The sequence below is a fragment of the Sorex araneus genome, chromosome 5, assembly GCF_027595985.1.
Source record: "Sorex araneus isolate mSorAra2 chromosome 5, mSorAra2.pri, whole genome shotgun sequence".
Classification (NCBI taxonomy): Eukaryota; Metazoa; Chordata; class Mammalia; order Eulipotyphla; family Soricidae; genus Sorex; species Sorex araneus.
Window position 1 is genome coordinate 129821271 of NC_073306.1, and position 25224 is coordinate 129846494.

The 25224-nt window shown below is 63.3% G+C and overlaps 1 protein-coding gene across 1 annotated transcript in view; it reads right to left on the minus strand.

Moving 5' to 3' along the window:
- Nucleotides 1-982: 982 nt before the first annotated feature.
- Nucleotides 983-25224, minus strand: part of CDH22 (cadherin 22) — a 132154-nt gene continuing 107912 nt past the window's right edge. The window contains exons 9-12 of the mRNA XM_055138800.1: nt 13194-13315; nt 12991-13108; nt 5018-5269; nt 983-2289 (exon numbers count right to left, since the gene is read on the minus strand). Of these exons, the coding sequence (XP_054994775.1) occupies nt 1769-2289; nt 5018-5269; nt 12991-13108; nt 13194-13315 (1013 nt within the window). The 3' untranslated portion in view covers nt 983-1768. The remainder of the gene's footprint in view (nt 2290-5017; nt 5270-12990; nt 13109-13193; nt 13316-25224) is intronic.

Here is a 25224-nt window from a genome sequence, read left to right on the forward strand (position 1 = left end):
CCGGAGTGACCTGGGAGCACCATGGCAGGAGTAGCCCCAGAGCACTGCCGGGCAGGGCCCATGCATGCGTGTGTGCAGTGGACACTGTCACGGTCACACGGCCGTGAGTGTGCAGTGGACACTGCCAGGGCCACGCGGTGCCCCTCAAGGTGAGGGCGAAGGCAGACAGCAGGGCGAATGGCAGAGAAGTGGGCGTGGCCGGAGACCCTCGCCAAGAGGATGGGGCCGGGCTGGGGGGGTGGGAGGCGAGGGAGACACACTCCCCAGAAGACCCCAGTTCATGAGAGGGGACGAAGGTCACCGAGTGCTTGGTCTTCACGGGCCCGGCGAAGGGGCTGGGCTTGCTCTGTGGGTTCCACTCCCCGGTGGGTGCAGGGACCCCCGGGGAGAGCCAGTGTCTCTGCCACTGGGCCGGAGCAGGGGGCACTGTGGGCGCGTGACCTCGTCCTCCTCGAACTCCTGCACTTCTCGGATAGCAGGAGGGCTGCAGCGATAGAACAGCAGGGACGGCCTTTACTTTGCACGTAGCCGACCCGGGTTCAATCCCGGGCATCCCGTGTGGTTCCCCGAGCACCGTCAGGAGTGACTCCTGAGTGCAGAGCCAGGAGCGAGCCCTGAGCACCGCCGGGTGTGGCTCAAAACAAACAATCGAATGAAAATTCTAGGGGCTGGCCAGACAGTATACAGCAGGTCAGGCGCGTGCCTGGCACGTTACTGACGAGGGTTCGATCCCGGGCATCCTCTGTGGTCCCCTGAGCACCTCCGGGAGGGATTCATGAGTGCAGAGCCAGGGGTACGCCCTGGGCATCGCCAGGTCCAGAAACAACCAACCACCCAAGAGCAGGTAGCTGGCTGGGGGGAGGGGTGGGGCGGCTGCTGGCTGTGGTTGTGGGATGGGAGGAGGAAGTCGCACTCAGGGCGCAGGGCCAACATGGGGGGGCGGGGAGAGGGCCCTGGCGGGGGCTGATAATAACGACAAGGATCCAGGGCGTATCAAAGGCCGGCATTTATTGAACATCTACTCTGCGCCAGGCACTATCCTCCAGCACTCGCTCCCACGTGAACCCTTGAATCCTCACAATGCTTCGAGGTAGCTTCTGTTATTAACCTCATTTGACAGATGAGGAAACTGAGGCCCAGAGAAGCGGCGGGGGGGGGGTGGTGTGTGACGCGTCCCCAGGCCCAGCAGCTGTGCGGGTTGGGGCCTGTGACTCCAGGCGTCCCCGGCTGCTGAGTCCTTGGGGGCGGGTGGGGGGTGGGGTGTCCCCACCGCTTCTCTGGGGACGTCTCCGTGGCTACCCACAGGGCCCACCTCGCCGTCCCTGGGACGACCAAGACCGTGGGCACGGCGTCCCCGCGCACAGTAGGTGCTTAGTAAATGAACAGCCCGTCTCTCTCCTCTGCCCTCTGCCCGGGGGGAGCCCCGGCAGTGCCCCCCGCCCCAGCCAGGAGAGAGAAACCCGCCTCTCCTCCACGCTGACCCGGCCCAGGCCGGGCTCCCCCGGGGCGGGGGGGTGACCACACACCCTGCTCGGTCCTATTTGCAGATTGCACGAGACCCGGGTGGTCCCCGCTGCCCCCTTGGGCTCCCTCTGCCCTGCACGTGCCCAGCGCACCCGGGGCCAGGCTGGGCGAGTGCCCAGTCCGCCGCCCTGCACGTGCCCAGCGCGCCCGGGGCCAGGCCGGGCGAGTGCCCAGTCCGCTGGAGGGGAAGGGGCGCGGGGCAGGGCAGGGCAGGGCAGGGGCGCGGGGGGCGAGTCCGGCCGGGCTAGGAGGCCTGTGCCGCGTCGTCGGCGCCCGGCTGCGCGGCGTAGAGCGCGGCCAGCGGGCGGAAGCGCGGGCCCCAGGCGGCCAGGCAGGCCAGGTCCAGCTCGGAGGAGGAGGCGCTGTGCAGCGAGCTGAGCGAGGCGGCGGGCGAGCCCGCGCCCTCGAAGGCGTAGGTCTGGAAGGCGTCGTAGGGCGGCACGGCGGGGTCGGCGTCCGCCAGCGCCACCTTGCGGCCGATGAAGTCCCGGAAGGCCGCGAAGTCCGGCTCGGGGCTGCGCGGCGCCCGCGGCAGCGAGTGGCCCCCCGCGCTGCCCGCGCTGCCCGCGCTGCCCGCGCCGCCGCCCTGCGGCTCGCCGAAGTCGTACAGGCTGCGCAGCGCCGACATGTCGTAGGCCTCCGTGTCCTGCTCGCCGCCGCCCTCGTCGTTGTACTTGATCACGTTGTCGCGCATGTCCTCGTCCTCGTCCGAGCTCAGGTGGCTCTTGTGGTGGCGCCGCAGCGTGAGGATCAGCAGCACCAGCACTGCGGGGGAGGGGCGTCAGGCGGGCACCCCAGGGGGGGCGTCGGGCGGGCACCCCCAGTGGGTGTAAGGGCAGGGCACCCCTAGTGGGCGTCGGGCAGGGCGCCCCGGGGTGGGCGTCAGACAGGGCACCCCGTGGTGGGTGTCGGGCAGGGCACCCCCAGTGGGCGTCAGGCGGGCACCCCAGGGTGGGCATCAGGCAGGCACCCCAGGGTGGGTGCCGGGCAGTACATCCCCAAGGGGCGTCAGACAGGGCACCCCGTGGTGGGTGTCGGGCAGGGCACCCCCAGTGGGCGTCAGGCGGGCACCCCAGGGTGGGCATCAGGCAGGCACCCCAGGGTGGGTGCCGGGCAGTACATCCCCAAGGGGCATCAGACAGGGCACCCAGTGGTGGGCGTCAGGCAGGTACCCCAGGGTGGGCGTGGGGCAGGGCACCCCCAGTGCTGGGCATCAGGCAGGGCACCCCCAGTGCTGGGCATCAGGGCAGGGCACCCCCCTAATGCTGGGCGTCAGGGCACTGGCACCCCCTCTAGTGCTGGGCATCAAACACGGCTGTTTCCAAAAGGCCCTGGGGGTCCCAGGCAGGTTGGGGGGCTGCTGTCCACCACCCAGAGGCCCTGCTTAGTTAACCTGTGTGCCCACCACACCGCAAGGCACCCACTGAGCTACACGGAGCACCTGGGAAATGCTCCCTGTCTGGCCAGGCTTGGGGCAGCCCCTAAGGCAGTCGGGTGAATGAGTGAATGAAGAGCCAGGTGGAGACCTGCACCAAAGGGGTGACTGAGAATGTATGAATGGCGAGGAATGAATGAACGGTGAGGAGTGAATGAATTGTGAGAGAATGAAGGAATGGTGAGTGAATGGTTAGAATGAACAGTGGGTGAATGAATGGTAATCGAGTGAATGAATGGTGAGTGAATGAATGAATGGTGAGAAAATGAATGGCGAGTGAACGACTGGTGAATGAATGGTAAGACAATGAGTGGTGAGTGAATGAATGGTGAGAGCATGAATGAATGGTGAACGAATAATGGAGAGCAAATGAATGAATGAATGAATGAATGGCCCACTTGGCTTTTCTCACGTGACTTTCCTCCCTCCCACCTCACTGATGACTCCCCAAATCTCCTGAGTGGACGTTGCCTCCCATCACCAACTTCCTGTTTGAGGACTTGACCTCCTGCGGTGCTCAGGAGCCTGGGGACCCCGCTCGCAACACTCAGCCAAGGGATCTATTCCCAGTATTGGGAACGGGGGCCGCGGCGGCGGTGCTGGGGTCTCGGGGGCCACACCTTGGGCCCCCAAGGCTGCACCCGGTGATGCTCAGGGCACCCCCCGTCAGGTGCACGCCAGGCACGTGACCCCTGGACTCCAGCCTCTCCTGCTCACGAGATCCCCTGCTGGCAAGGGGCTCTCCAGCCTCAGGGCCCCAAACCAGGATCTGTCCCCCGCCCTCAGCCTCCTGACGCCCAGTGAGGGGCCCCGACTCCCCGGCAGCTCCAGGCTCTCACCCCGCACATCCGCTCACGACGCCCCCGCACCCAGGGCCCCTGCTGGACGGGTGAAAAGAAACGGATGGTCAAACGGGAGACCGCCCTGGCAGGGGGGCGTGGAGGACGGACGGATGAGCGCTGGGCACCAGGCCAGGTCCTGGGCCCGCCTGGCGGCTGCAGACAACTTCCCCGGGTCAGTGGCCAGAGCCTGCTGCGAGGGCCATCAGCCAGGCTGCTGCCGGTGACCTAACAAGGTGTTGGTGACAGGGAAGCGGGTGGGGGTAGAGGCGGCCCCGGGCGGGGCGGGGGGGTGTCAGCAGAGGTGGGAAGATGGATGGATGCTTTGGGAAGGAGCCGGAGGCCCGGAGCCGCCGAGGGGGTGCCCGTGAGAGCAGATGGCGGGGACAGATGTGCCGGGCCTGATCAGCGATTCCGCCCGTCACCTTTAGAGCACTGATGTGCACTTTCTTCATTTGTGGGCAATTAGGCAGAAATTTGTTTGCACTGCCTCGGAAAATGAAACCGCTGTAAAGTGCACCCTCCGGAAAAAGGGCTTCGGAGCCACGGGCTGGGGGGGAGAGGGGGGCTGGTCTCCTCGCTCTGGGGGAGCCCCAGCCCCTGCGTCCACTCCACAGTAGGGGGCTGCCCCGGCCTGAGGGGCTCCGTGGGGAACCAGCTCGCTGCTGCACCTCCGAGTGCCCCAGCCAGGACTGGTTGTTTTCTGTTTTTTGTTGGTTTTTTTTTGCCCCTTGAGTGTAGTTGGGTTCCCAGAAACGGGCCATTTTCCTGGGGGCCCTTGGGGGTCCGACCGGCAGCTGACAGAGAGGGGAGCAGAGAGGATGTCGCCCTCCCCCCACCCTGAGGGTTTTCAGCGTCTGCCCCAGCTTGCTCCGAGGCCCTGTCCACTGTGGAGTCCTAGCAGGGCGAGGGTGAAGCTCAGGAGCCCGGGGGACCCCTCACTCAAGACCCCCAACCTCACAGAGCCGTGGCACCCTCATCCGAAACGAGCGTCTGACAGCCCAGGCTGAGGGTGTGTGTGTGTGTGTGTGTGTGTGTGTGTGTGTGTGTGTGTGTGTGTGTGTGAAGTCGGCCAGAGGAGGGACCCCTCCCGGAGTTGGCGGGGGTGGGCTGCCCTGATGTGGGCGAGCCGTGTGCAGGGAGGGGGCCGGGTCCTGGCGGTGGCGGGGGGGGGGGGTTGTCTGGGGAAGGACCCCGGGCCCGTCGCCGGGGCACTCACCGACCAGGATGAGGACGCAGACCAGCAGGGCGATGAGGGCCCCGGGGCTCAGGGAGGCGGCCACGACGAAGGCGGTGGTGTTGCAGGACAGGATGGCCCCCGCGCTGTCGCAGCCGCACACGCGGATGGTGAGGGTGCCCGTGCTGCTCAGGGAGGGCGGCCCGCGGTCCATCACCAGGATGGGCAGCAGGAACACGTCCTGCTCCTGCCGGTTGAAGCCCGGGTGCTGCGTGCGCACGGCCGCCGTGTTGTCTGGGAGGGGAGAGGGGAGAGGGGTGTCCCTACCCAGCCCCCGCCCTGTGCCCCCCGGGCACTCGCCACCCTGGCTGGTCCAGCTGTCCAGCCCCCAAGGGCGGTGGACCCCCACACCGCCCGCTCCTGCCCCCCGAGCCACCCGACAGGCCCGTTCTGTCCCCAGCTGCCCCAGCGTCACTCCCGCCCCTCAGCACTCCCGTCAGCGGCTCCGAGACTGTCCCCAGCTGGCCAAGGCCCTGTCCCTGGCTGTCATCTTCTCCTCTGCCCGACTGTCCCTTTCTCTCTCGTTTTCTTTCTTTGTCCCGACAGCCTGCTTTGCATCCATGTCCCCTTCCAGCCCCCCCAACCCCCCGACCCTGGGGTCCCGGGGCCCGAGGCTGTGGCTCCCGCTGCGTCTGACAGGAGCTGGGTGACTCCGGCTGGCACCCGCTGAGCAAAACAAGCTTCTGGCCAGGGGTCGCTGGCTGAGAGCCTGACCCTGGAGGCGGGGGGCATGGCCCCTTGGACTTGTGTGCTCAGAGAGGGCGGGAACTCACACAGGTCATCACACTGTCTCTGTCCCTCATTTTCTAGAAAAGTGTTCAAACTCGGGGCTGGGAGCAAGGACAGCATCTGCCTGACCCGGGTTCGATTCCTGGCACCACAGGGCCTGAGTAGCCCCACGTCCTGGGGGCCTTGGGCTTTGGCCAGGGCTCTAGTGCCTGAAAATCGCCAGCGGGGTCCCCAGCACCTGCACATCCCTGGGGAGGCCTGGAACACCCACTCAGAGGGAGCAGCGTGACGCTCAGAGTGGAAATGGTCACTCGGAACAGGGACCGAGTGCTGGGAGCAGGCAAATGGGTACACTGATGACCTTCAGTGGCTAGTCTGCAAACCATAAGGCCCCAAAGGGGGGAGAGAAGGAGAGACAGAGAGAGACAGAGACAGAGAGGGAGAGAGAGAGAGAGGGAGAGAAGGAGAGAGAGAGAGGAAGAGAGAGAGGGGGAGAAAGAGGGAGAGAGAGACAGAGACAGAGAGAGGAAGAAAGAGAGAGAGGGAGAGAGAGCGAGAGAAAGAGAGGGAGAGAGAGCGAGAGAGAGAGACAGAGAGAAGCAGGGGAGAGGGAAGTGGAGGGCGAGCGGGAAACGGGGGCCGTCGGTGGTGGGAAAAGCACACTGGTGAAGGGACGGGTGTTGGAACGTGATATGACTGAAACCCAATCATGAACAACTTTGCAAATGTGTTTATCACTGTGATTAAAAAAAAATTGAAATCACGCTGAGTTGGGGTCGGAGAGAGAAAGAGCAGGAAAGAAGGGACTTGCCTCCCATCAGCCACTTGGGCCGTAACCTGGGTTTAATTCCGTCAACACACATGATCCTCCACATATGACCAACACACACGATCCTCCACATGACCAACACACACGATCCTCCACACATGACCAACACACACGATCCTCCACATGACCAACACACACGATGCTGCACATATGACCAACACACACGATCCTCCACACATGACCAACACACACGATGCTGTACACATGGCCAACACACACGATCCTGCACACATGACCAACACACAAGATCCTCCACACATGACCAACACACATGATCCTCCACATATGACCAACACACACGATGCTGCACATATGACCAACACACGTGATCCTCCACATACGACTGTACGGGTCATTCCTGAGCACAGAGCCTGGAATTGATCCCCGGGGAGAACCCCGGGGTGGGCCCCCGACTCCAGAACAAACCGGAAACTGTTCCGACTGGATCTCTGACCAGCCTGGGGGGCTCACCGGGTCGGCGCCTGTCTCCTCACCTGTGACAGCTGGACAGTCTCCGGGCCTGTGGGGGTTAAACGGCAGCTTCCTCGGGGCCCCGAGAACAGTCCCGGCACTCAGACCTCTCAGTGCCCCCCAGCCGGGGCGCGAGCCTGCCCCCTCCGGCTGCCCGGCCCGGACCCACGGTGGCAGCGGCACCCCCCTTTGCTGCCGGGGCCAGCCCCTCATCCGTCATGCTCCAGCTAAATGTCACCTCCTCTCCCGGCTTCCCGGGAAGGATTTATGGCTCCCGCCCCGCTCCCTCTCACACAGGCTCCGGGCGCCGCAAGGAGCCCGTCCTGCCGCCTGGAGCCAGCCTGTACCCACTCGAGCCCCCCGGAGAACAGGGCTGGCGCTCCCCACTATTTACTGGGGGGTAATGGGTGGTCCTGGGAGAACCCCTCAAACTCAGGCTTGAGCTCCAGACCCCTGTCAAAGGATGAGATTCCTGCTGCGGAAATGCCAGCTGTGGGCCGGAGAGAGTCCAGCAGATAAAGCATTTGTCTTGCATGCGGCCGACCCGGGTTTGATCTCCGACATCCCAGACGCTCCCCTGAGCACTGCCGGGAGTGAGTCCCGAGTGCAGGGTCAGGAGCAAGCCTTGAACATTGCTGCGTGTGGCCCCAATGCCCCCCCCCAGTTTGATTTTTTGCTTTTATTTTTTAGGTCACACCTAGCGATGCTCAGGGGTTCCTCCTGGCTCTGCACTCAGGAATTACTCCTGGTGGTGCTCAGGGGACCCTATGGGATGCTGGGATTCGAACCCGGGTCGGCCGTGTGCAAGGCAAGCGCCCTCCCCGCTGTGCTATCACTCCAGCCCTCCTCCTCCTAAAATTTTTAAAAAGAAATTCTTGCCTTCCCCTGGGAAGAAGGAGGCTCTAGGGAAAGGGCCACCCACTTGTTTCTCCATCCAGCCGTCCTCCACCATCCGTCCGTCTATCGTCCGTGCGTGCGTGCGCCCATTCACCAAGGTGCCCACCAGCATACCTGCCCGTTCATGCTTCTATCCACCAGCTGCCCTTCGCCACCCACCCATCTTTTCTCCCCCATCCAACCGTCACCCCTGTCCTGTACTTACCCACGCACTGATCTAACCGTGTGTTCACCAACCATCCTCCATCCACCCACCAACCCATCTTTTCTCCCCCCACCTAACTCATCAGTCTTTACTGAGCAACTACTAGGGCCAGGCATCATGCTAGTCACTGGGGGGTAATAGCAAAGTATTCGATCAGCCACAGGACAGAGAAGCCCAGACTCCAGTCTACAGTTAGGACCGTGGTGGGTGCTGTGAAGGGAGAGATAGGAAGAGGGCCCGACGGAGGGCAGGGCCCAGGCTGGGCCATCGGGGACACCTTCTTGGGAGAAGCGCCGTAATGACAGCCCTGAACAATGAGCTCATGGAGAGCAAAGGGTTTATGCAAAGGTCCTGAGGCTGGAGCTGGCACAGACCGAAAGTCCTCTGGGATGAGAGGGATGAGGCACAAGGCTACAGCGAGTGAGGATGAGGCCGGACAGGGCAGGGGTCCGTCATGGAAGTCTTCCAGCCTCAGCAAGCACTGGGAACTGAGCTCTCCTCTCCTCTCCCCTCCCTCTCCCCTCCTGTCCTCTCTTCTCCCCACCTCCTGTCCTTCTCTCCCTCCTTTCTTCCTCCCTCCCTCCCTCCCTTCCTCCCTCCCTCCCTTCCTTCCTTCCTTCCTTCCTTCCTTCCTTCCTTCCTTCCTTCCTTCCTTCCTTCCTTCCTTCCTTCCCCCTCCCTTCCTTTCTCCCTTCCTCTCTCCCTCCCTTCCCCCTCCCTCCCTCCCTTCCTTCCTTCCTTCCTTCCTTCCTTCCTTCCTTCCTTCCTTCCTTCCTTCCTTCCTTCCTTCCCCCTCCCTTCCTTTCTCCCTTCCTCTCTCCCTCCCTTCCCCCTCCCTCCCTCCCTCCCTCCCTCCCTTCCTTCCTTCCTTCCTTCCTTCCTTCCTTCCTTCCTTCCTTCCTTCCTTCCTTCCTTCCTTCCTTCCTCCCTCCCTCCCTCCCTCCCTTCCTTCCTTCCTTCCTCCCTCCCTTCCTTCCCCCCTCCCTTCCTTCCCTCCTCCCTCCCTTCTCCCTCCCTCCTTTCATCCCTCCCTCCCTCCCTCCCTCCCTTCTTCCTTCCTTCCTTCCTTCCTTCCTTCCTTCCTTCCTTCCTTCCTTCCTTCCTTCCTTCCTTCCTTCCTTCCCTCCCTCCCTTCCCCCTCCTTCCCTCCTTTTCTTCCTTCCTCCCTTCCTTTCTCCCTTCCTCTCTCCCTCCCTTCCCCCCTTCCTCCCTTCCTCCCTTCCTCCCTTCCTCCCTCCCTCCCTCCCTTCCTTCCTTCCTTCCTTCCTTCCTTCCTTCCTTCCTTCCTTCCTCCCTTCCTTCCTTCCTTCCTTCCTTCCTTCCTTCCTTCCTTCCTTCCTTCCTTCCTTCCTTCCTTCCTCTCTCCCTCCCTTTCCCCCTCCCTCCCTCTCTCCCTCCCTCCCTCCCTCCCTCCCTCCCTCCCTTCCATCCTTTCTGGTTTTTGGTCATAACCAGCAATGCTCAGGGCTTACTCCTGTCTCTGTGCTCAGGAGTCACTCCTGGTGGCGCCCGAGGAACCCTCTGTGATGCCGGGGATCACACCCCGGTCAGCAAGTGCCCGACCTGCTGCAGTATCTCTCTAACCCCATTTCCCCTTAACCATCTTTTTTCAGGGGAGTGTGGTGGGACGCACACTTGGCAGTGCTCAGGGCTTGCTCCTGGCTCCGCGCTCGGAGACCCTGTGAGATGCCCCGTCGTCCCGTCCACCCCCTGGCCAGTCCCTGCAGCTCCGGGACTATTCCAGCCCCGGAGGGTCGGGGCAAGAAGCGGGACAGACGAGCGGCCGGAGGGCGCTCGGCCCGGGCTGGCTGGGGTGTGGGTGCGGGGAGTGGGCGTGGGGTGGCCGGGGGAGCTCTGCTGTGTCTGGGCGTGAGAGGACAGCGGGAGGGGCGAGGAGCAGACAGATTTGAAAAATGAGCGGCTGCCTCGGGCTCAGCCCAGCTCCCTGCGCAGGCGGGGGGGGGGGGTGGGGGGGCGAGGCCTGCGTCTCGAGGGCGGCCGTCTTCGGCCACAGAGCCAGATGCTCCGGCAGAGCGGCGCCCAGCCACCCCGCCCCTTCCCCGGCAAGGGGAATCCCTGGGCAGCGCCCCTGCAGCCTCCCCCCCCCCATGGCTCTGCCGGCCCCCGCGACACCCCCCCCCAGCCCACCCCGTAGGTGGGAGCTGCGCCCGGCTCTGCATCCATCCATCTGGCCTGACATCCATCAGCGTCAGTCCCTGGCTGCAGAAGCAATATTTATAAATCACATTTCCAAACTGGCTACAAATTTGTACAAAGAAACAGATGGGCTGGGGTAGCCGCCGTCGCCAGGGTATTTATACGACGAGGCGCGGAGGGGGTGCAGCGAGGGGGCCACGGAGACCTCGCGGGGCTGTGCTGACCCGGGCGGGCTGCACGCCGCCCCCTCCCACCCTGCCCTGCACCCCCGGGAAGCTCCGGAGCCCTGGGCCCTGGCCTCGGGGCCTCGAGGGTGTGGGTTCGGGGAGGTCAGGCCCTCGGGGGGCCCAGACCAGCACAGGAATTCCGAGCAGGCCCGCGCCCCTAATTAAGATACCGAAGGTGCACGACAAGGTTTGAGGGGTGAGGTCTGCGTTCCCCAAGTCTGTCCCTGTTGCCTCGACCTTCGGCCCCTCCCCCAAGCTCGCCGGGCCGCGGAGGGCGAAGGCCCGGGAGGGTCCTGCCCAGGGCCTCGCCAGGCCCTGCTCCGTCCGCCGTTCTTCCTGGCGCCCGGAACAGTCCCGGTTTTAATTATGTTCCATCAGGCTCAGAAACACCCCTGGGGGCTGGCCTCGGGGCGCCCCGTTTGGAGGGTGGACAGGTAGAGGGCTTGGTGGAGGCCCCAGACTGCCCCCGGGCCGGACCCCCGCGTGACCTGGCCCCCGGGGCTCTGAGGACGGTCCTCGTGCCAACACGCGGCTCCTGCTCTTCTGCTCTTTCATTTCTTTCTTTTTTTTTTCCAGGGGGCGCGTGGCAGGGACATACCTGGCGGTGCTCGGGGCCTACTCTGGGTTCTGTGCTCAGGGAGCACTCCTGGCGGGGCCTGGGAGACCCTGTGTGGTGCTGGGGTGGACGATGGGCCTGCCACATGCCAGGTGAGTGCCCCAGTCACTGCGCCATAGCTCCGGCCCCTTGCTGTAGGGTCACACCCGCGGTGCGGTCCTGGCAGAACTCAGCCTGGCCATTCAGTACTGGGGCCTGTGGCTGGGTGCTCAGGGCCAGCCTGGGGGTGCTCGGGGAGGCCACACGGTGCTGGGGACGAATCTCACAGGCCAGAAGCCATCGCCCCGACCCCCCCCCCCCCCCGCGCTCCTGTTCTGAGGAGTCAGGGCCTTTGGGCTTGCAGCTGCTTCCCGTGCACCGTCCTTTCCCCAGCGACCCTCCTGGCTCACTCCCTCGGTGCCCTTAGAGGCCCTGTCCACTCACTCCTGGCTCTGTGCTTGGGATCTCTCCTGGCCAGGCTGGGGGGCGGTGATGGAGGCGGGCATACGTGGTACTGGGGACTGAACCTGGGTCAGTGGCACGCAAGGCAAGTACTTGGCTTCCTGAGGCGGCCACAACAGACCCATTTTACAGGTGATGAGACTTAGGCCTAAAGTGCTATGAGTGGAGCCCGGGACCAGTTCCCTACACCTGCTGCTGGTGCAGTGAAGCAGGCATGGGCGAAATGGGTAGGAAGAGAACAGGCCCAGGGTATCTCAAACACACCCCCCCTCTTTGTTTTTGGACCTCACACAGCAATGTTCAGGGGTTACTCCTGGCTCTGCACTCAGGAATTACTCCTGGCAGTGCTCAGGGGACCCTATGGGATGCCGGGGATCGAACCCGGGTCATCTGTGTGCAAGGCAAGCGCCCTCCCCGCTGTGCCATCGCTCCAGCCCAGTCCTGCTCTCCCTGACTTTGAGGAATACAGGGGAAGGGGCCCTCATGTCCCCAGACAGTCGAGGCTGAAAGCAGGGGACCAGGGACGAGACGACTACATTCAGAAGGACCTCGTCCGAGAGAAGGACGGGAAGGCAGGAAGTGGAGGATGGGTCTCCCTAAAGTAGGACGCCCAGAAAAGGGGGGGAAACATTTTCTACCTTAACTAGGGAGAAAAGGTGAGCACTTTACACTGGGTTTAAGACAAAGGGGTGGGGAAGAGAGAGCAGGACTGGGCTGGAGCGATGGCACAGCGGGGAGGGCGCTTGCCTTGCACACAGATGACCCGGGTTCGATCCCCGGCATCCCATAGGATCCCATAGGGTCCCCCAAGCACTGCCAGGAGTGATTCCTGAGTGCAGAGCCAGGAGTGATCCCTGAGCATCGCCGGGTGTGACCCAAAAAGCAAATAAATAAATAAATAAATAAATAAATAAATAAATAAATAAATAAGGCTCTTGGGGATCCCGTGTGGGCCAGTGGGGGGCCCGAGGGTGGAGGATGCCGGAGACCGTGAGGGGACGACGCTGTCTCCCCCTGCAGGCTGGGAATTGTCCTGCGGGGGATTTCACCTTTGCTCACACCAGAGGCGCTTTTCGCCCCGGGGTCTGTTTAACCCGCTTCTGCCCGCCGGCCCTTCTCTACCATCTCTGGCCACTCAGATCAGATGCCCCCCCCCGTGCGCCCCCCAAACTCCACCCGGGGGCCGCCCTCTGTCCCTGCAACCAGCCAGCCCGGCACGGTTGGGCCAGCTCGGCGGACCGGAGCTGGGCTTGCCACGTGGTCTCGGACCCAAGATGAAATCTGCTGGTGTCCCTCTTGCTCCGTCGACCGTGCAGCAAGGGGACCCCAGAACTGTCCCTCGTTCTCGGGGACCTGGAGCCCAGAGGTTCGGAGGTGACTCACCTTGGATGTCGAGGAGGGAGAAATGCGGGCTGCTGGGGGCCTCTGGCACGAGGCGGAAGTAGAAGCGGTGTCCGCCCTGGGGCTCGTCCCTGTCCACCACGCTGATCGTCTGGATGAGCTGGACGGGTGGGCGGGGGGAGGTCAGGGGGCGAGGGGCAGGCGGAGCCGCTGTCCCCACCCCCTCGGCGCCGGCCCCTCCCTACCTGGCCTGGCTTGGCGTCCTCACACACGGCCGCCTCGTAGGGGGTGGCCAGCTCCGGGGGATTGTCGTTCACGTCCAGGATGCGGATGCGGAGGGACGCGCGGGACAGCTGGGCGTGGTTGTCTGGAACAGAGCACGGGGGCGGGGGGTGCTGAGAGGCCTCGGAGGCCAGATCTCGGCAGGTTCCCTCCCGCTCCCTGGGGCCACCCGAGAGAGCTGGCACCAGGACCAAAACTGGACAATAGAATCGGAGAGTGTCACCATCACCGTCCACATGGCCATGGCGGTGGCCGAGCGGGAGCTCGTCACCGTGACTGGCGCTGTCACCGGGGCCACCATGCCCGTCATCACGGCTCCAGCAGCAACACCACACCTGCCGCTGTCCTCACCACTGCATTGTCATCACCGCCGGGACCCCCTCTGCCACAGCCACCCCCCATCACCATTCAACCGTGACCTCTTGTACCATGAGCATTCGCACCGCCACCTTAGCCGGCACAACTCTGACTGTCGCCATCCGCGTCACTGTCACCATCACCGAGACCTTCCCCGAGGCCCTCACCACCCCCTACTCTATTCCCACCACCATCAGACCATGAGATTATTGCCAAACTCCTACCACCACCACCAAATTCCCATTGCTACCACAATACACTAGAACCACACTTCCCTCCCTGCCCCAAGCAGAGGTCCCGGCGGCCAAAGACCACTGGAACCTAGCTACAGCCATGCCCGAGGCCCCTCTCCACATATTCGGACAGGCCTCACGCATGAAGGTACCAGCAGAGGAACCCAGGTGTGTGTGATCCCATCAACGGTCAACATCCAGAGACTTAAAAGCAAGCTCCCAGAAGCGTGCGACTGCAAAGCGGCCACACAATATCTATAACCTACCTTTCCCTCTGGGAGAGACTCACAAGCTACTGAGAGCTTCCTGCCCACATGGGACAGCCTCACCAGCTTCCCATGGTGTATCCATATGCCAAAGCCAGTGACCAGCTGAATCTCATTCCCCTGACCCTGAAAGAGCCTCCAATGCATCATTGTTGGGAAGGCCGAGAAGAGAGAGGCTTCTAAAATCTCAGGGACAGGACGAATGGAGAGGTTACTGAGACCGCTTGAGCAACTCGACGATCAACGGGATTTCGTGATTGTGATTTGTGACCACACTTGCCTCCAGCACCATCCTTACACATGCTAAGACTGTCACTGTGTCACTGTCGGCACCACCAGCACCACCAATATCACCATCACCATCACCAAGGCCACTGTTGCCACCACCTCCACCACAAGCCCCACCCGTGCTGTTATGGCCCCATAGTGCCGTCCCATCACCATCCCCCCCCCCCCGTCCCAGCCCCCAGCGACCTGCCCACCTCCCGTGGCCCTCCTCATCTTAACGCCATGGCGCAGGTTGCGGGGAGCATGGTGGCACACGCTATTTCAGACACACGTGCAGAAATCCTGGGGTCTGCCCCCTCTGCTCTCCCCCTAGTCCAGAAGAGAAGCTGAAGCAAGAGGACATTTAAAGCCTTTCAATTTAAAGCTGGGAGGTCAACACGGAAATCTCTGCGTTTGCAAGGCCCAGTCCTGGGACAGCAAGATAAGCCCCTCGGACGCAGGTTTTGGTTAGAGTCCTGGGCAATTTGGCAAAGTCCCCTTCCTGCAGTTGTGGTTATCTGAATACTGTCTTGTTTCCTCCTGCATCTCTGACTGGTGTGATAGATTCAAATACACTGGGATGTACCAGAGAGAGAAGATGTGATCACATTAGTTGAGTGCATGAACGCACGGACCACAGAAGGACTAAGAGGGAAAGGAGCTTGAATTCCAAGCTTGGATCTGTCCTTGGTGCATTATTTGACCTTGAATAGGACCTTTCCCTTGGTGATACCAATTTTCACACCTGGAAAGTAAGCATTGCATCGTGATTAGGAACAAAACAAAACAAAAAAACTGGAGCTAACTAATTCTGATCTCAGTTCCTGTGTGATACGTGGCAGACTGCTCGTTCTGTTATGCCTCAGTTTTCTCACCTGCAAAATGGAGCACCCAGTGACAGGCTGGCTACAAGGAAAGACTGGGTTACTATCCACAAAGCACGGAAGAAGTCTCTCTCTCTCCAGCACGCGCCGGACAAATCCAAGATTTATAAAGCGTTCATAAAACTTAAGAGTCACGACAACAAAATAAATGACCCTGCAGAAAAGGAGGAGAGGAACTGCACAGACACTTCCTCCGAGAAGTCCTACAGTTGGTCACTCAGTGTATGAAGACGGGCTCTTTTATCATCAATCATCAGGGAAATGCAAGTCAAAACCGCAGTGACCCATAAACCTGACACCGATGAGACGGGCACACGTCAGAGTGGAAACAACCAGTGTTGATGGAGGGGGGGGGATCCTCATTCACTGCTGGAGGGAAAGTCCCCCGGCACAGCCTCCATGGAAAGCACTGTGGACGTTGCTCAAAAAAAAAAAATCACTTGGGGCTGGAGCGATAGCACAGCGGGGAGGGCGTTTGCCTTGCACGCGGCCAACCCGGGTTCAAATCCCAGCATCCTATAGCGTCCCCTGAGCACCGCCAGGAGGAATTCCTGAGTGCAGAGCCAGGAGTGACCCCTGTGCATTGTCAGGTGTGACCCAAAAAGAAAAAGAAAGTCACGAATTGAGCTTCCTGCACTCTGATTTCTTGGCACCTACCCCAAAGAGCCCACGAACAACATTTTGAAAAGATACTTGTGCCCCTGCATGCACTGTGGCCCTGTTCACAGCAGCCGAGATCTGGAAACCACCCAGGGGCTGAGAGCAGGCGAGTGGATCAAGTCTGTCGCATACACACACACACAATGGAATACTATGCAGCCAGAAGAAAGGACGGAATCCCCAGGGAATCGGAATGCTGAGTAGCAGGAGGTACTCGCTTGGAAGGATCTCTTAGCGGTGTGGCCGGTTTAGCAGACCCAGAGCTGAGTGTGCTGAGCTGGGGCGTGGGGGGAGGGGTCCTAGAGGCAGCGGGGGAGGGGCCCTGACACTGGTGGGACCCTGTGTGCTTGAAGCATTAGTGTTAGCGTCTTGGAAGTCTTGGTGCCTGAAACTAACAAACACGGCTAAAAGCCCCCAGAGTGAGCCCCACGCACAGCCAGGGGCTGGGAGCATTTGGTAGCCGAGCAAACACTTCCTGGAGTGACAGGAAGGGGGTCCCGGCTGAGGGGGGGTCTCTTCCCAGCAGGCCCTTCATGCTGACCTGGCCCTTGCAATCCCCGACCTCTTTGTCTCTGTCTCTCTCTGTCTCTGTCTTTCTCTGTCTCTGTATCTGTCTGTCTCTGTCTCTGTATCTGTCTGTCTCTGTCTCTCTCTATCTCTTTCTGTCTCTCTGTCTCTGTATCTGTCTGTCTCTGTCTGTCTCTGTCTCTCTGTCTCTGTATCTGTCTATCTCCCTGTCTGTCTCTGTCTGTCTCTGTCTCTCTGTCTCTGTCTGTCTGTGTCTCTCTCTCTGTTTCTGTCTCTGTCTGTCTCTCTCTGTTTCTGTCTGTCTCTGTCTCTCTCTGTCTCTGTCTCTCTGTCTCTCTCTGTTTTGGACCACACCTGCAATGCTCAGGCATCACTCCTGGTGGTGCTCTTGGGGGGGCATATGGGATGTGGTGAATCAAACCCGGGTCAGCTGCGTGCCAGGCAATCTCCCTCCCCGCTGTCCCATCACTCCAGCCCTGCCCCCTCGTCTCTCTTAGCCCTGACTCAGAGCCCGGTGGTCCGGTCGCTGGAGACCCTCGGGCATCCCCAGGGAGGCTGACCTCCCTCTCTGACCGGGAGCTTGTTAGCACGAGCTATTTTGGGGGTCCCTGGAGATTTTTTGGGGGGCGACAGGCTGCCTCTTCGTCTCAGCGTCCACGACACATGGGGGCTGCTGCTGGGAGGGAGGGGGACCCTCAACTTCGGGTGCAGGACCCGGAGGGGGCCGAGTCCTTCATTAACTCCGCCCCCCTCACTGGGGCCCCGGGAGCCAGGGGCTCGGAGTCTCAGCCCGCCCAGACCTGCCGGCGCGGGCTCCAGGGCCTTCCTGGGGGCGCGGAGTCGTGACTGGCTGTGGCGGGAGCTGTTATTTTTAAGAGCGTGTCGCGGGAGGAATTCCACAGACAGATGGCGTGGGCCTCCGGGGGGGGCGGGGTGGGCGGCCAGGGCCCGGGCAGGGCTGCTGCTGCCGCCGGGACCCCCTTCCTGTGCTCCTCTGCGTCCCGCCGGGCTCGGCCGGGACCACGAACACAGAACCTCGTGTGGGTTTGGGGTCCCCACTCCCGTCTGGAGACTTGCCAGTGTTGCCAGTGTGCCGTAGCACTGAGCACCCTCGGGCGAGTACCAGGCCTTGCCCCTCGTGGGTCCCACTTTCTCCCCCTCCATCCTCTAGGAAGTGGGGCAGGCACCGGACTGACCTTACACAGTCGGCCCCGGGATGCTGCCGCTGGGGGCTGCCTTGAGCGCCCCCACCCCGAGCTCGAGGGCAGGCCCTGAATCCGCACCCGGGTCATGGCATGTGGACGTGGCTGCCCGCAGAACCCCCTGGGACCCTCTGGAATGTCTAAGTGCCGAGGCTGAGCCCACCCTGCTGTGTCCCCTCCCCACCAATGGCGGCCAGCGGAGCCAGGGGCCGCTCCAGGTGACCCTGGTCAGCCGGGCTGGCGCTGCTCGGCCATGTGGGGGACGGGGGGCTCGGGGGTCTCTGAGGGTTCGCTCAGCATTGCTCAGGGGTCCCCGGGGTGGCACCTGTGGATGCTGGGGGCCCACGGATTCTGGGGACAGGACCAGGGGTCCCCGCCTGTCCCGTCCCTCTGCCCCCGGGCCCTCACGTGTGCTAACAACCACCTCAGTCGCAGGCCAGCGCCAGGCGTGCAACTCCCGGGCCCTAGACTATGGACACACGCGGGCGCGCACCTGACCGGCCTCCGCTGACCCTCTCCCAGGCACCGCTCACATCACGGGCGTTAACTGACCACCAGAGTTCACGTCCACCACCTCGGAGGTCTCGGGCACCGATCTGTGAGTTACTCCGTGTCTCTGTGCTGGACTTTCCAATTCATAACAAACCTTAATTAATTAATTAATTAATTAATTTTTTTTCTTTTTGGGTCACACCTGGTGATGCTCAGGAGTCACTCCTGGCTCTGCTCTCAGGAATTCCTCCTGGTGGTGCTCGGGGGACCCCATGGGATGCTGGAGACCGAGCCCGGGTCGCCTGCGTGCCAGGCCAACGCTCTGCCCGCTGGTCTATGGCCCTGACCCCCACGTAACATCCTTATCTTTGACTTCATTGGTGCCACCACGTAGCCCACCAGGCGACAGCATTGAGCCCGTTTTGTAGATGAGGTAACTGAGGCCCAGTGAGGGTACAAAAGGCAGGGGAGGGTCGGGGCCGCCTGCTGGTCTCCCGACTCTGCCTGAGTCCGAGTATAAGGCCGGGCAGCCCTCCTGCGGCCAGGGTACGTGTCCACCGCGTAGCACACAGCGCTCGGACCCACGCCCGGAGGACCCCCCTCACCCCAGGCCTGGCCAGCAGGTACCCCGGCTGGGGGGGGCGGGCTCCCCCAGGCCCCACTCCGTGCCTCGGCGTCTCAGTTCAGCTGACTGACATGCAAATTAGTTTAATTATTTCTTCTTCTAAAATAAATTATATTTTGCAGTAGCTGCAATATGTTGTGTCAGGCAAAATTACATTCAATATTTTTAAACTAATTGATGCAGCCTTGAGGAAGGCTGATTGACAGCCCCGGGCTGAGCAGGCCTGCAGCCTGCAGCGCTTCGGAGAGGAGAGCCGGTGCCCCTCGGCCTGTGCCCCCGCCCCGCTTGGCTGGCCCTGCACCCCTGGGGGTCCCCGGGGGGCCGGGCAGCGCAGAGGGATGGGCGCTCAGACCCTCCGTGGGGCCTCTGGGTGGGGGGGAACCTCCGAGAGACAGAGCTCGGGCTGAAGCATGAGGAACGGGCACTTCCGGTCTTGACGGATGATCCGGCCCGATTGCCTCGTCCGTGCCAAGGACACAGCAGAGCCCGTGGCCCTGCCAGGGCCATCGGTCTAGTGCTGGGACGGGGATTAATGACTCCAGCCCGTGAGGCGATTTGAGGGAAGCAAGTGCAGGAGCTGGGAGCCGTCTCCCCTGGGGGAAGCCGCCTCTGATGGGGGCGGGGAGGGGGGAGGGACCCCGGGGTGGGGGCAGGAGCCGCCTGAGCAAAGCTTCTGGGGTGAGCGGGAGGAGGGGGGGAGGCCCCTGGTGATCTGTCCCTTGGCACGGGGTCCAAACGGGGCTCGAGCCAACTTTGGGGCTCAGGGCCAGGACGGGCCACTGCAGGCCGCCCTGGGAATGTCCCCTTCTCGAAGGGCAGCGACAAGGGCTCGTTGGCACCCGGCCCAGGTGTGTGGGGGTGTGTGTGGGGGGCAGTGCTGCCCAGTTGATCCCGTTTCCCGCGGGGAGACAGGGACAGCATGACGGAGCGTCACCCCCGCAGAGGAGGACAGGAGCACAGAGACGGCAGAGAGCGTGCCCAGGTCTCCGGGGGAACAGCTCGAGCCTGGGGCTGGCTCCCAAGGCGGCATTTCTAGCCCCCATCCTGCCTTTCAGACCCTCTTTAGTGGCCAGCGTCTTCCTTCATGGCACAGCCCCTCACAAATGCCCTCACCTCCTCTGGGAAGCGTTCCTGGATTGCCCTCACGAAGGACCATGAGATTTTCCCTCTCTGGCTTCGTCCCTCCCGCTCTGTCTCTTCCGCTCAGCTCCCAGCCTGCTCGGTTCCCTCCTTCCCACCTCTGCCCAAGCGTCCTCTAAGGGGACCTCTCCCGATGACCGTCTTTAACTGGGCCCAGGGCACCCTCACAGGAAGGCAGCAGGCTGCCCCTCCCTGCCCGCGAGGCAGCCTCCGACAGACAGGGGATGCTCAGACTCTGTGGCGTCCCCGAGCCTCGGGCCCGGGGGTCGCCCCCTGCAGGAGTCGGTGTCTGGGGGGGCTCGCCTTACTCGGGACCGAGGTTCGATCATCGCTGAAGCAAACAGAGCCGGACCCGGAAGTTCTCCTCGGCTGTGGCGGAGAGAGACCGAGCAGGGGGGACCGGGGGAGCAGTGGGGGTGCGGGAACACAGCCCCGCTGGGGTGGGGGGCGCAGAGCCGAGACCCCCTTCTCCACGCGCCCTCCCCACCCCCACTGCTGCTCCCCAGGGAGTGAGGCAGCGTCCACGCCGGGCTCTGATTAGCACTGCCGGCGGGGCAGGGTGATCCATCACCGCAATTACCAGGCGCGGAGACAGGCAGCAGGACCGTGGGGGGAGGGGTGCGCAGGTGGGGGTGCTCCCGGGAGGGGCGGGCGAGGGGGGTGGGGAGGGCGCGAGGTGGCGGGCACTGACCCCCTCGGGCCTCTCCTCCTGCCCGGGGTGGGGAGAAAGTTTCCCTCCTGGGACCCGGCTGGGTCACGCAGAGCCTCTGGGGACGTCGGCCTCTCGGTGACTTGCCAGGTGCTCGGCCGGCCCGGGTGTTGCAACTGGCCAGTCCCCCGGGAGCCTGAGCTGCTGGCGCGGGTGTGACGGGCCGCCCTGCGCGCCACCCCTCTGGTCCCTACACCGCCCCGGGGGCCCCCCCAGCAGGTGTGTCCGTCTGCCCCGCCCTCGGCCAGCCCTCCCCCCTGCGAGCACACGGCTGACCGTGGCCTGGTCTGCTCGGACCCTGCAGGCCACGCGCCCTCGGGACAGGGTGGACCTTCCGCTCAGGCCAGGGGCAGCGGCACGTCCCTCACCGGGCCCAGCCCAGCCCAGACTCACCCAGTCGCGGTGCCGCCTCAGGTCCCACCCGGCCCCGGCTCAGCGGGCGCCTGGTGGCGTGAACCGCGCCCTCTCCCCACCCCTCTCCCACCCTGCCCTGCCCCCTCTCCTCGGCCTCCTCGCCTCCCTCTGTCTTGCCCCCGTGCTGCGTCCACTCTGCTGCCCGCTGCTCTCGCCCGTCTGCGTCCTGCTGGGGTTGCACCTCGCAGACCAGGTGGCGGGTGGGGGGGTGACCAGACACCGCCAGGGCACAGCGGCGCCCCCACAAGCTGGACCCCTGCAGCCACCCCGGACAGGAGCACGTCCTCGAGCTCTGCCGTGGGACCCCTCCCTCCCATGCCACAGCGGAGGGTGGGAGCTCCGGACCCAGGTGGGAGTGAGTCTCTAATGTACGAGCACACATCCGGGAGTGGGACCTGAGGAGCACTGTGAGCTCACAGTGGGTGTGGGGAGCACTGTGAGCACATAGTGGGTGTGGGACCTGAGGAGCACTGTGAGCTCACAGTGGGTGTGTGACCCGGGAGCACTGTGAGCACACAGTAGGTATGGGAACCCCAGGAGCACTGTGAGCTCACAGTAGGTGTGGGACCTGGGAGCACTGTGAGGACATGGTAGGTATGGGGCCCCAGGAGCACTGTGAGTTCACATCTAGGCGTGAAGAGCACTGTGATCTCACAGCCGGGTGTGGGGAGCACTGTGAGCTCACAGTGGGTGTGGGAGCAGGGGAGCGAGTACTAGTGTCACGGCAATCTCCAGCAAACACCACAGGCCTAAGGTCTAGCCCCAGCCCTGAGGGGCGTGAGCACCAGCATGCAAGCCGGGAGCACTGTGTGAGCACTGTGACTCGGGTGCCGGCCCCGGCCTCCGGGCCACCAGGTGAGCAGGGCCACTAAGTGTGGGTGACCCAAGTCACTGCCCCCGCCCAGTCAGAGCGGAGGGGAGGGGGCAGGAGGAGAAAACACGGGCTGCGGGCAGACCCGCGGGGTCCGGGTGGCTCCCGCTGAGTGTCGGGGTCCCCCTTCCCCACCGCGCCTCCTGCCTGCTCCTCCCCCTGCCGCCTCTCCGTGCTCCCCAGGTCCCACACTGCTGGGCGCTCACAGTGCTCCCTGTGTGGGCAGGGGTCCGGGCAACTCGACAAGCCGCCTCCCTCCCCCCCTCCGTGTGGCGGGGCGGGAGGAGGGGGCGTGGGAGCCCCCCTCTCGGCCGCGCCCTCGCCCCAGATTCTCGCTCCGCCTGGCAGGAGCCTGCGGGGTCTCGTCCAAAGCAGGCGCGGGTCGGGCCGGGGCCCGGGGCCCGGAAGCAGCCACGGGGGCGGCACCATGGCGGTTCGTCCGCTCTGTGGCCACCCCGACCCCAGCCCAGGCCACAGCCACAGCCACAGCCACAGGGAGGGGTGCGGGGTCCGAGCACTCAAACTGGGGAGCCTGCAGCGGGCCTGGCCCCTCTGGGGAGACCCCTGAGTCAAGGTCACCAGGACACATGGGGGAATCACGGAGCCTGATTGGGGGGGAGCGGGGGGGGGTCCGCTGGGGGGGCTGAGCACCTCGGGTTAACTCTTCGCGCGCCAGTCAGCCCCATGAGAGGGGGCGCTCAGGGCCTGAAGACGCTGCAGGAGGGGCCGGCCCAGCCCCGGCCCCCCTCCCCAGCCCCCCTCCCCAGCCCCCCACGCCTCCCCTCGTCTTTCAAGACTGTCCCTTTACAACTGCCCTTTCCGCCGCTGGATTCAGTCACAAATTGTACTTTAGATTCAATATTGGTCATTAATATTTCATGATTACAAAACGTTAGAGATAATGTCAGTGGCGGGCGCGCGGGCACGGGCGGGATGGATGACTCAGAAGTTCGGGCGCGGGGCGCCGGCATACTAAGTGGCGGGGGAGCCTTTGAGGTAATCCGGGCTGACAGGCGGCTCCCGGCCGGGGGGCTCCGTGCTCCGAGGGTGCCAAGCGCTGCCACTGTGTATAAATATCCCCTCTGATTCTTGTCACCTCCCATTTGTCGCACCTGGGGTGGGCGGGGCCGCCGCGGGGACCCTGGTCTTTGCGGGAGCCCAGCGGGGGTGTGTGTGTGTGTGTGTGTGTGTGTGTGTGTGTGTGTGTGTGTGTGAGGCGGGTGGCAGAGCTCCGGGCCCGGGACCTCGCCCTGGGACCTCGGGCCACGGCGTTTTCTCCCCGAGCTTCTGTCCGCTCGCCCGCAGAGTGGGGGGTGGGGGCTGGAGGCGGGGAGGGGAGGGGGCGGGAGTCAGGCTGGGGGCTCTGGACCAGGCAGAGCGGGGCGATCATTTGTGACGCACTGCTCGGACCTTGGGGACAGGGCAGAACCGACACCTGTTGGGGGGTGAAGATGCTCAGTGGGCACTGTGCGGGCCGGCAGAGAAGGCGCTGAAGTCGGCTTCAGAGTCCAGACCCGCAGGTACTCACCGAGCACTTGAGCCCTCGAGGGTTCCCCACACTCTGCCTGGGTGGGCCCAGGCGTCTGTGGACCCCGACGGGTGTAGGTGGGATGGGGGGTCTCTAGCCCCTCACGCAGCCACCCAGACACGTGTCTCCTTCGCCAAGAGCAGGGGGCGGCGGTGTCTGGACCCTCCGCCCTCCCACGTCCCACTCCGAGGGGGCGGCTCTGCTCCCGTCACCCTGCGGGGGGGTCAGTCCATGTGGACGCGCGAGGGGGCTCCCGCACCTTCTCTCTCCCTCCTCAGGGACCCCGGCAGGGACGCGCCACGCCCAGCCGGAGAGGGGAGCCGGCGGTGTGGACGTGGCGGGCGGCAGGCGGGCACGGAGGCGGCTGGAGAGGAGGCCGGTCCCCAGGCTGCAGAGAGCAGGCTCGGGCAGGCGAGGAGGGGGAGCACTCTTCCCTCGAGTCCAGCGCCACTTCCTCTCCAGCCACCTTTGTTATCTGCCTTTCATGCGGCGGGCGGAGTGGACTCAAAGGCTGGGAGCAGCGGGCCCTGCGCTCTGCGCCAGCTTTGTTTTCCCTTTAAAGCCGAGTTGAAAGAGACGAAGGAACTTCAGCCTGGGGACTTCCTCAGCCAGAGCGGCGGAGGGCGGCCGGGTGGGAGGGCGCCAGCGGGGAGGGGCGAGGGCTGGCCGCAGGGCTGAGGGTGGAGGGGCTGCGGCCGAGTGTGCAGGGGTGGGGGAGTGCGGCTGCCCGGGGCACAGACACTGTGGGCTCCTGCTGCGCCTACCGCTTCCTCTGGTGGCCGAGAGCTGCCCCCTCCTGATCCCGGACTCTGAGCTTAGTGCTCACCATGGTGTGGCCTTACTCAACTCAAGGCGCCGCTTTCTCTCTGGCTCATGTTCACAAGTGACAAACCGCCTGTCTGCACACAAATGTGCACACACGAACGCACACACACCTGCACGCATGAGAACATAGGCACTTCACACCTGCACACATGTGGGCATACATGCACACACCACACCCATCCATGTACATATGAATTCATGTACACACATACATGTGCACAACATGAGCACATATGCATCAAAGAATCTGCACACATGTGCACACACAGACACGCACGTAGACAGCACAGATGTGAACACACACGCATGTACACACCACACACATGCATACCTGAACACACATCCATACACACTTGCTCATAAGCATGCACACAAGAATGCACACATATGAATGTACACACGTGCACCACACATGCCAGCAAACATTCATGCACATGCAACACACATGCACACACACCATACACACTACACTTGCCACATACAGTGCTTGCATATACACAGCTGCATGCACATGCACCACACACACACACATGCACACCACACATACACATCTGCAGGTACACAGTTGTATGCACACACGCACACACATCTGCAGGTACATAGTTGTACACGCACACACATACACAATTTTCCAGAAACGTGGGCCAAGTCCCCCGACGTGGTCCCTGACCCTCTCTGACCCCAGCCAGTCTGTGGCCTGCTGAGTCCCTCTCGGGGCGGCAGCCCAGGGCCCCTGCCAGGTGCCGCCCCTCCTGTGACCCTCCCGGCCAGCCACCTCATCACACGTTCACCCCCAGGGCCCCAGTCAGAGCGAGGGTCCCCTCTGCTGGCCCTGAGAGGCCTTCCCTACCCTCAGGCGCCCGCTCCCCTCCCTGCTTCTCAGAGCCCGGACCGCGCGGCCCCCACACCTCACAGGTCACCCCCCGCCGCGCACGGTCACCCGACTCATCACGCGCAGCCAGGGATGCGTCCCACATGCTGCCCGCATCTCTC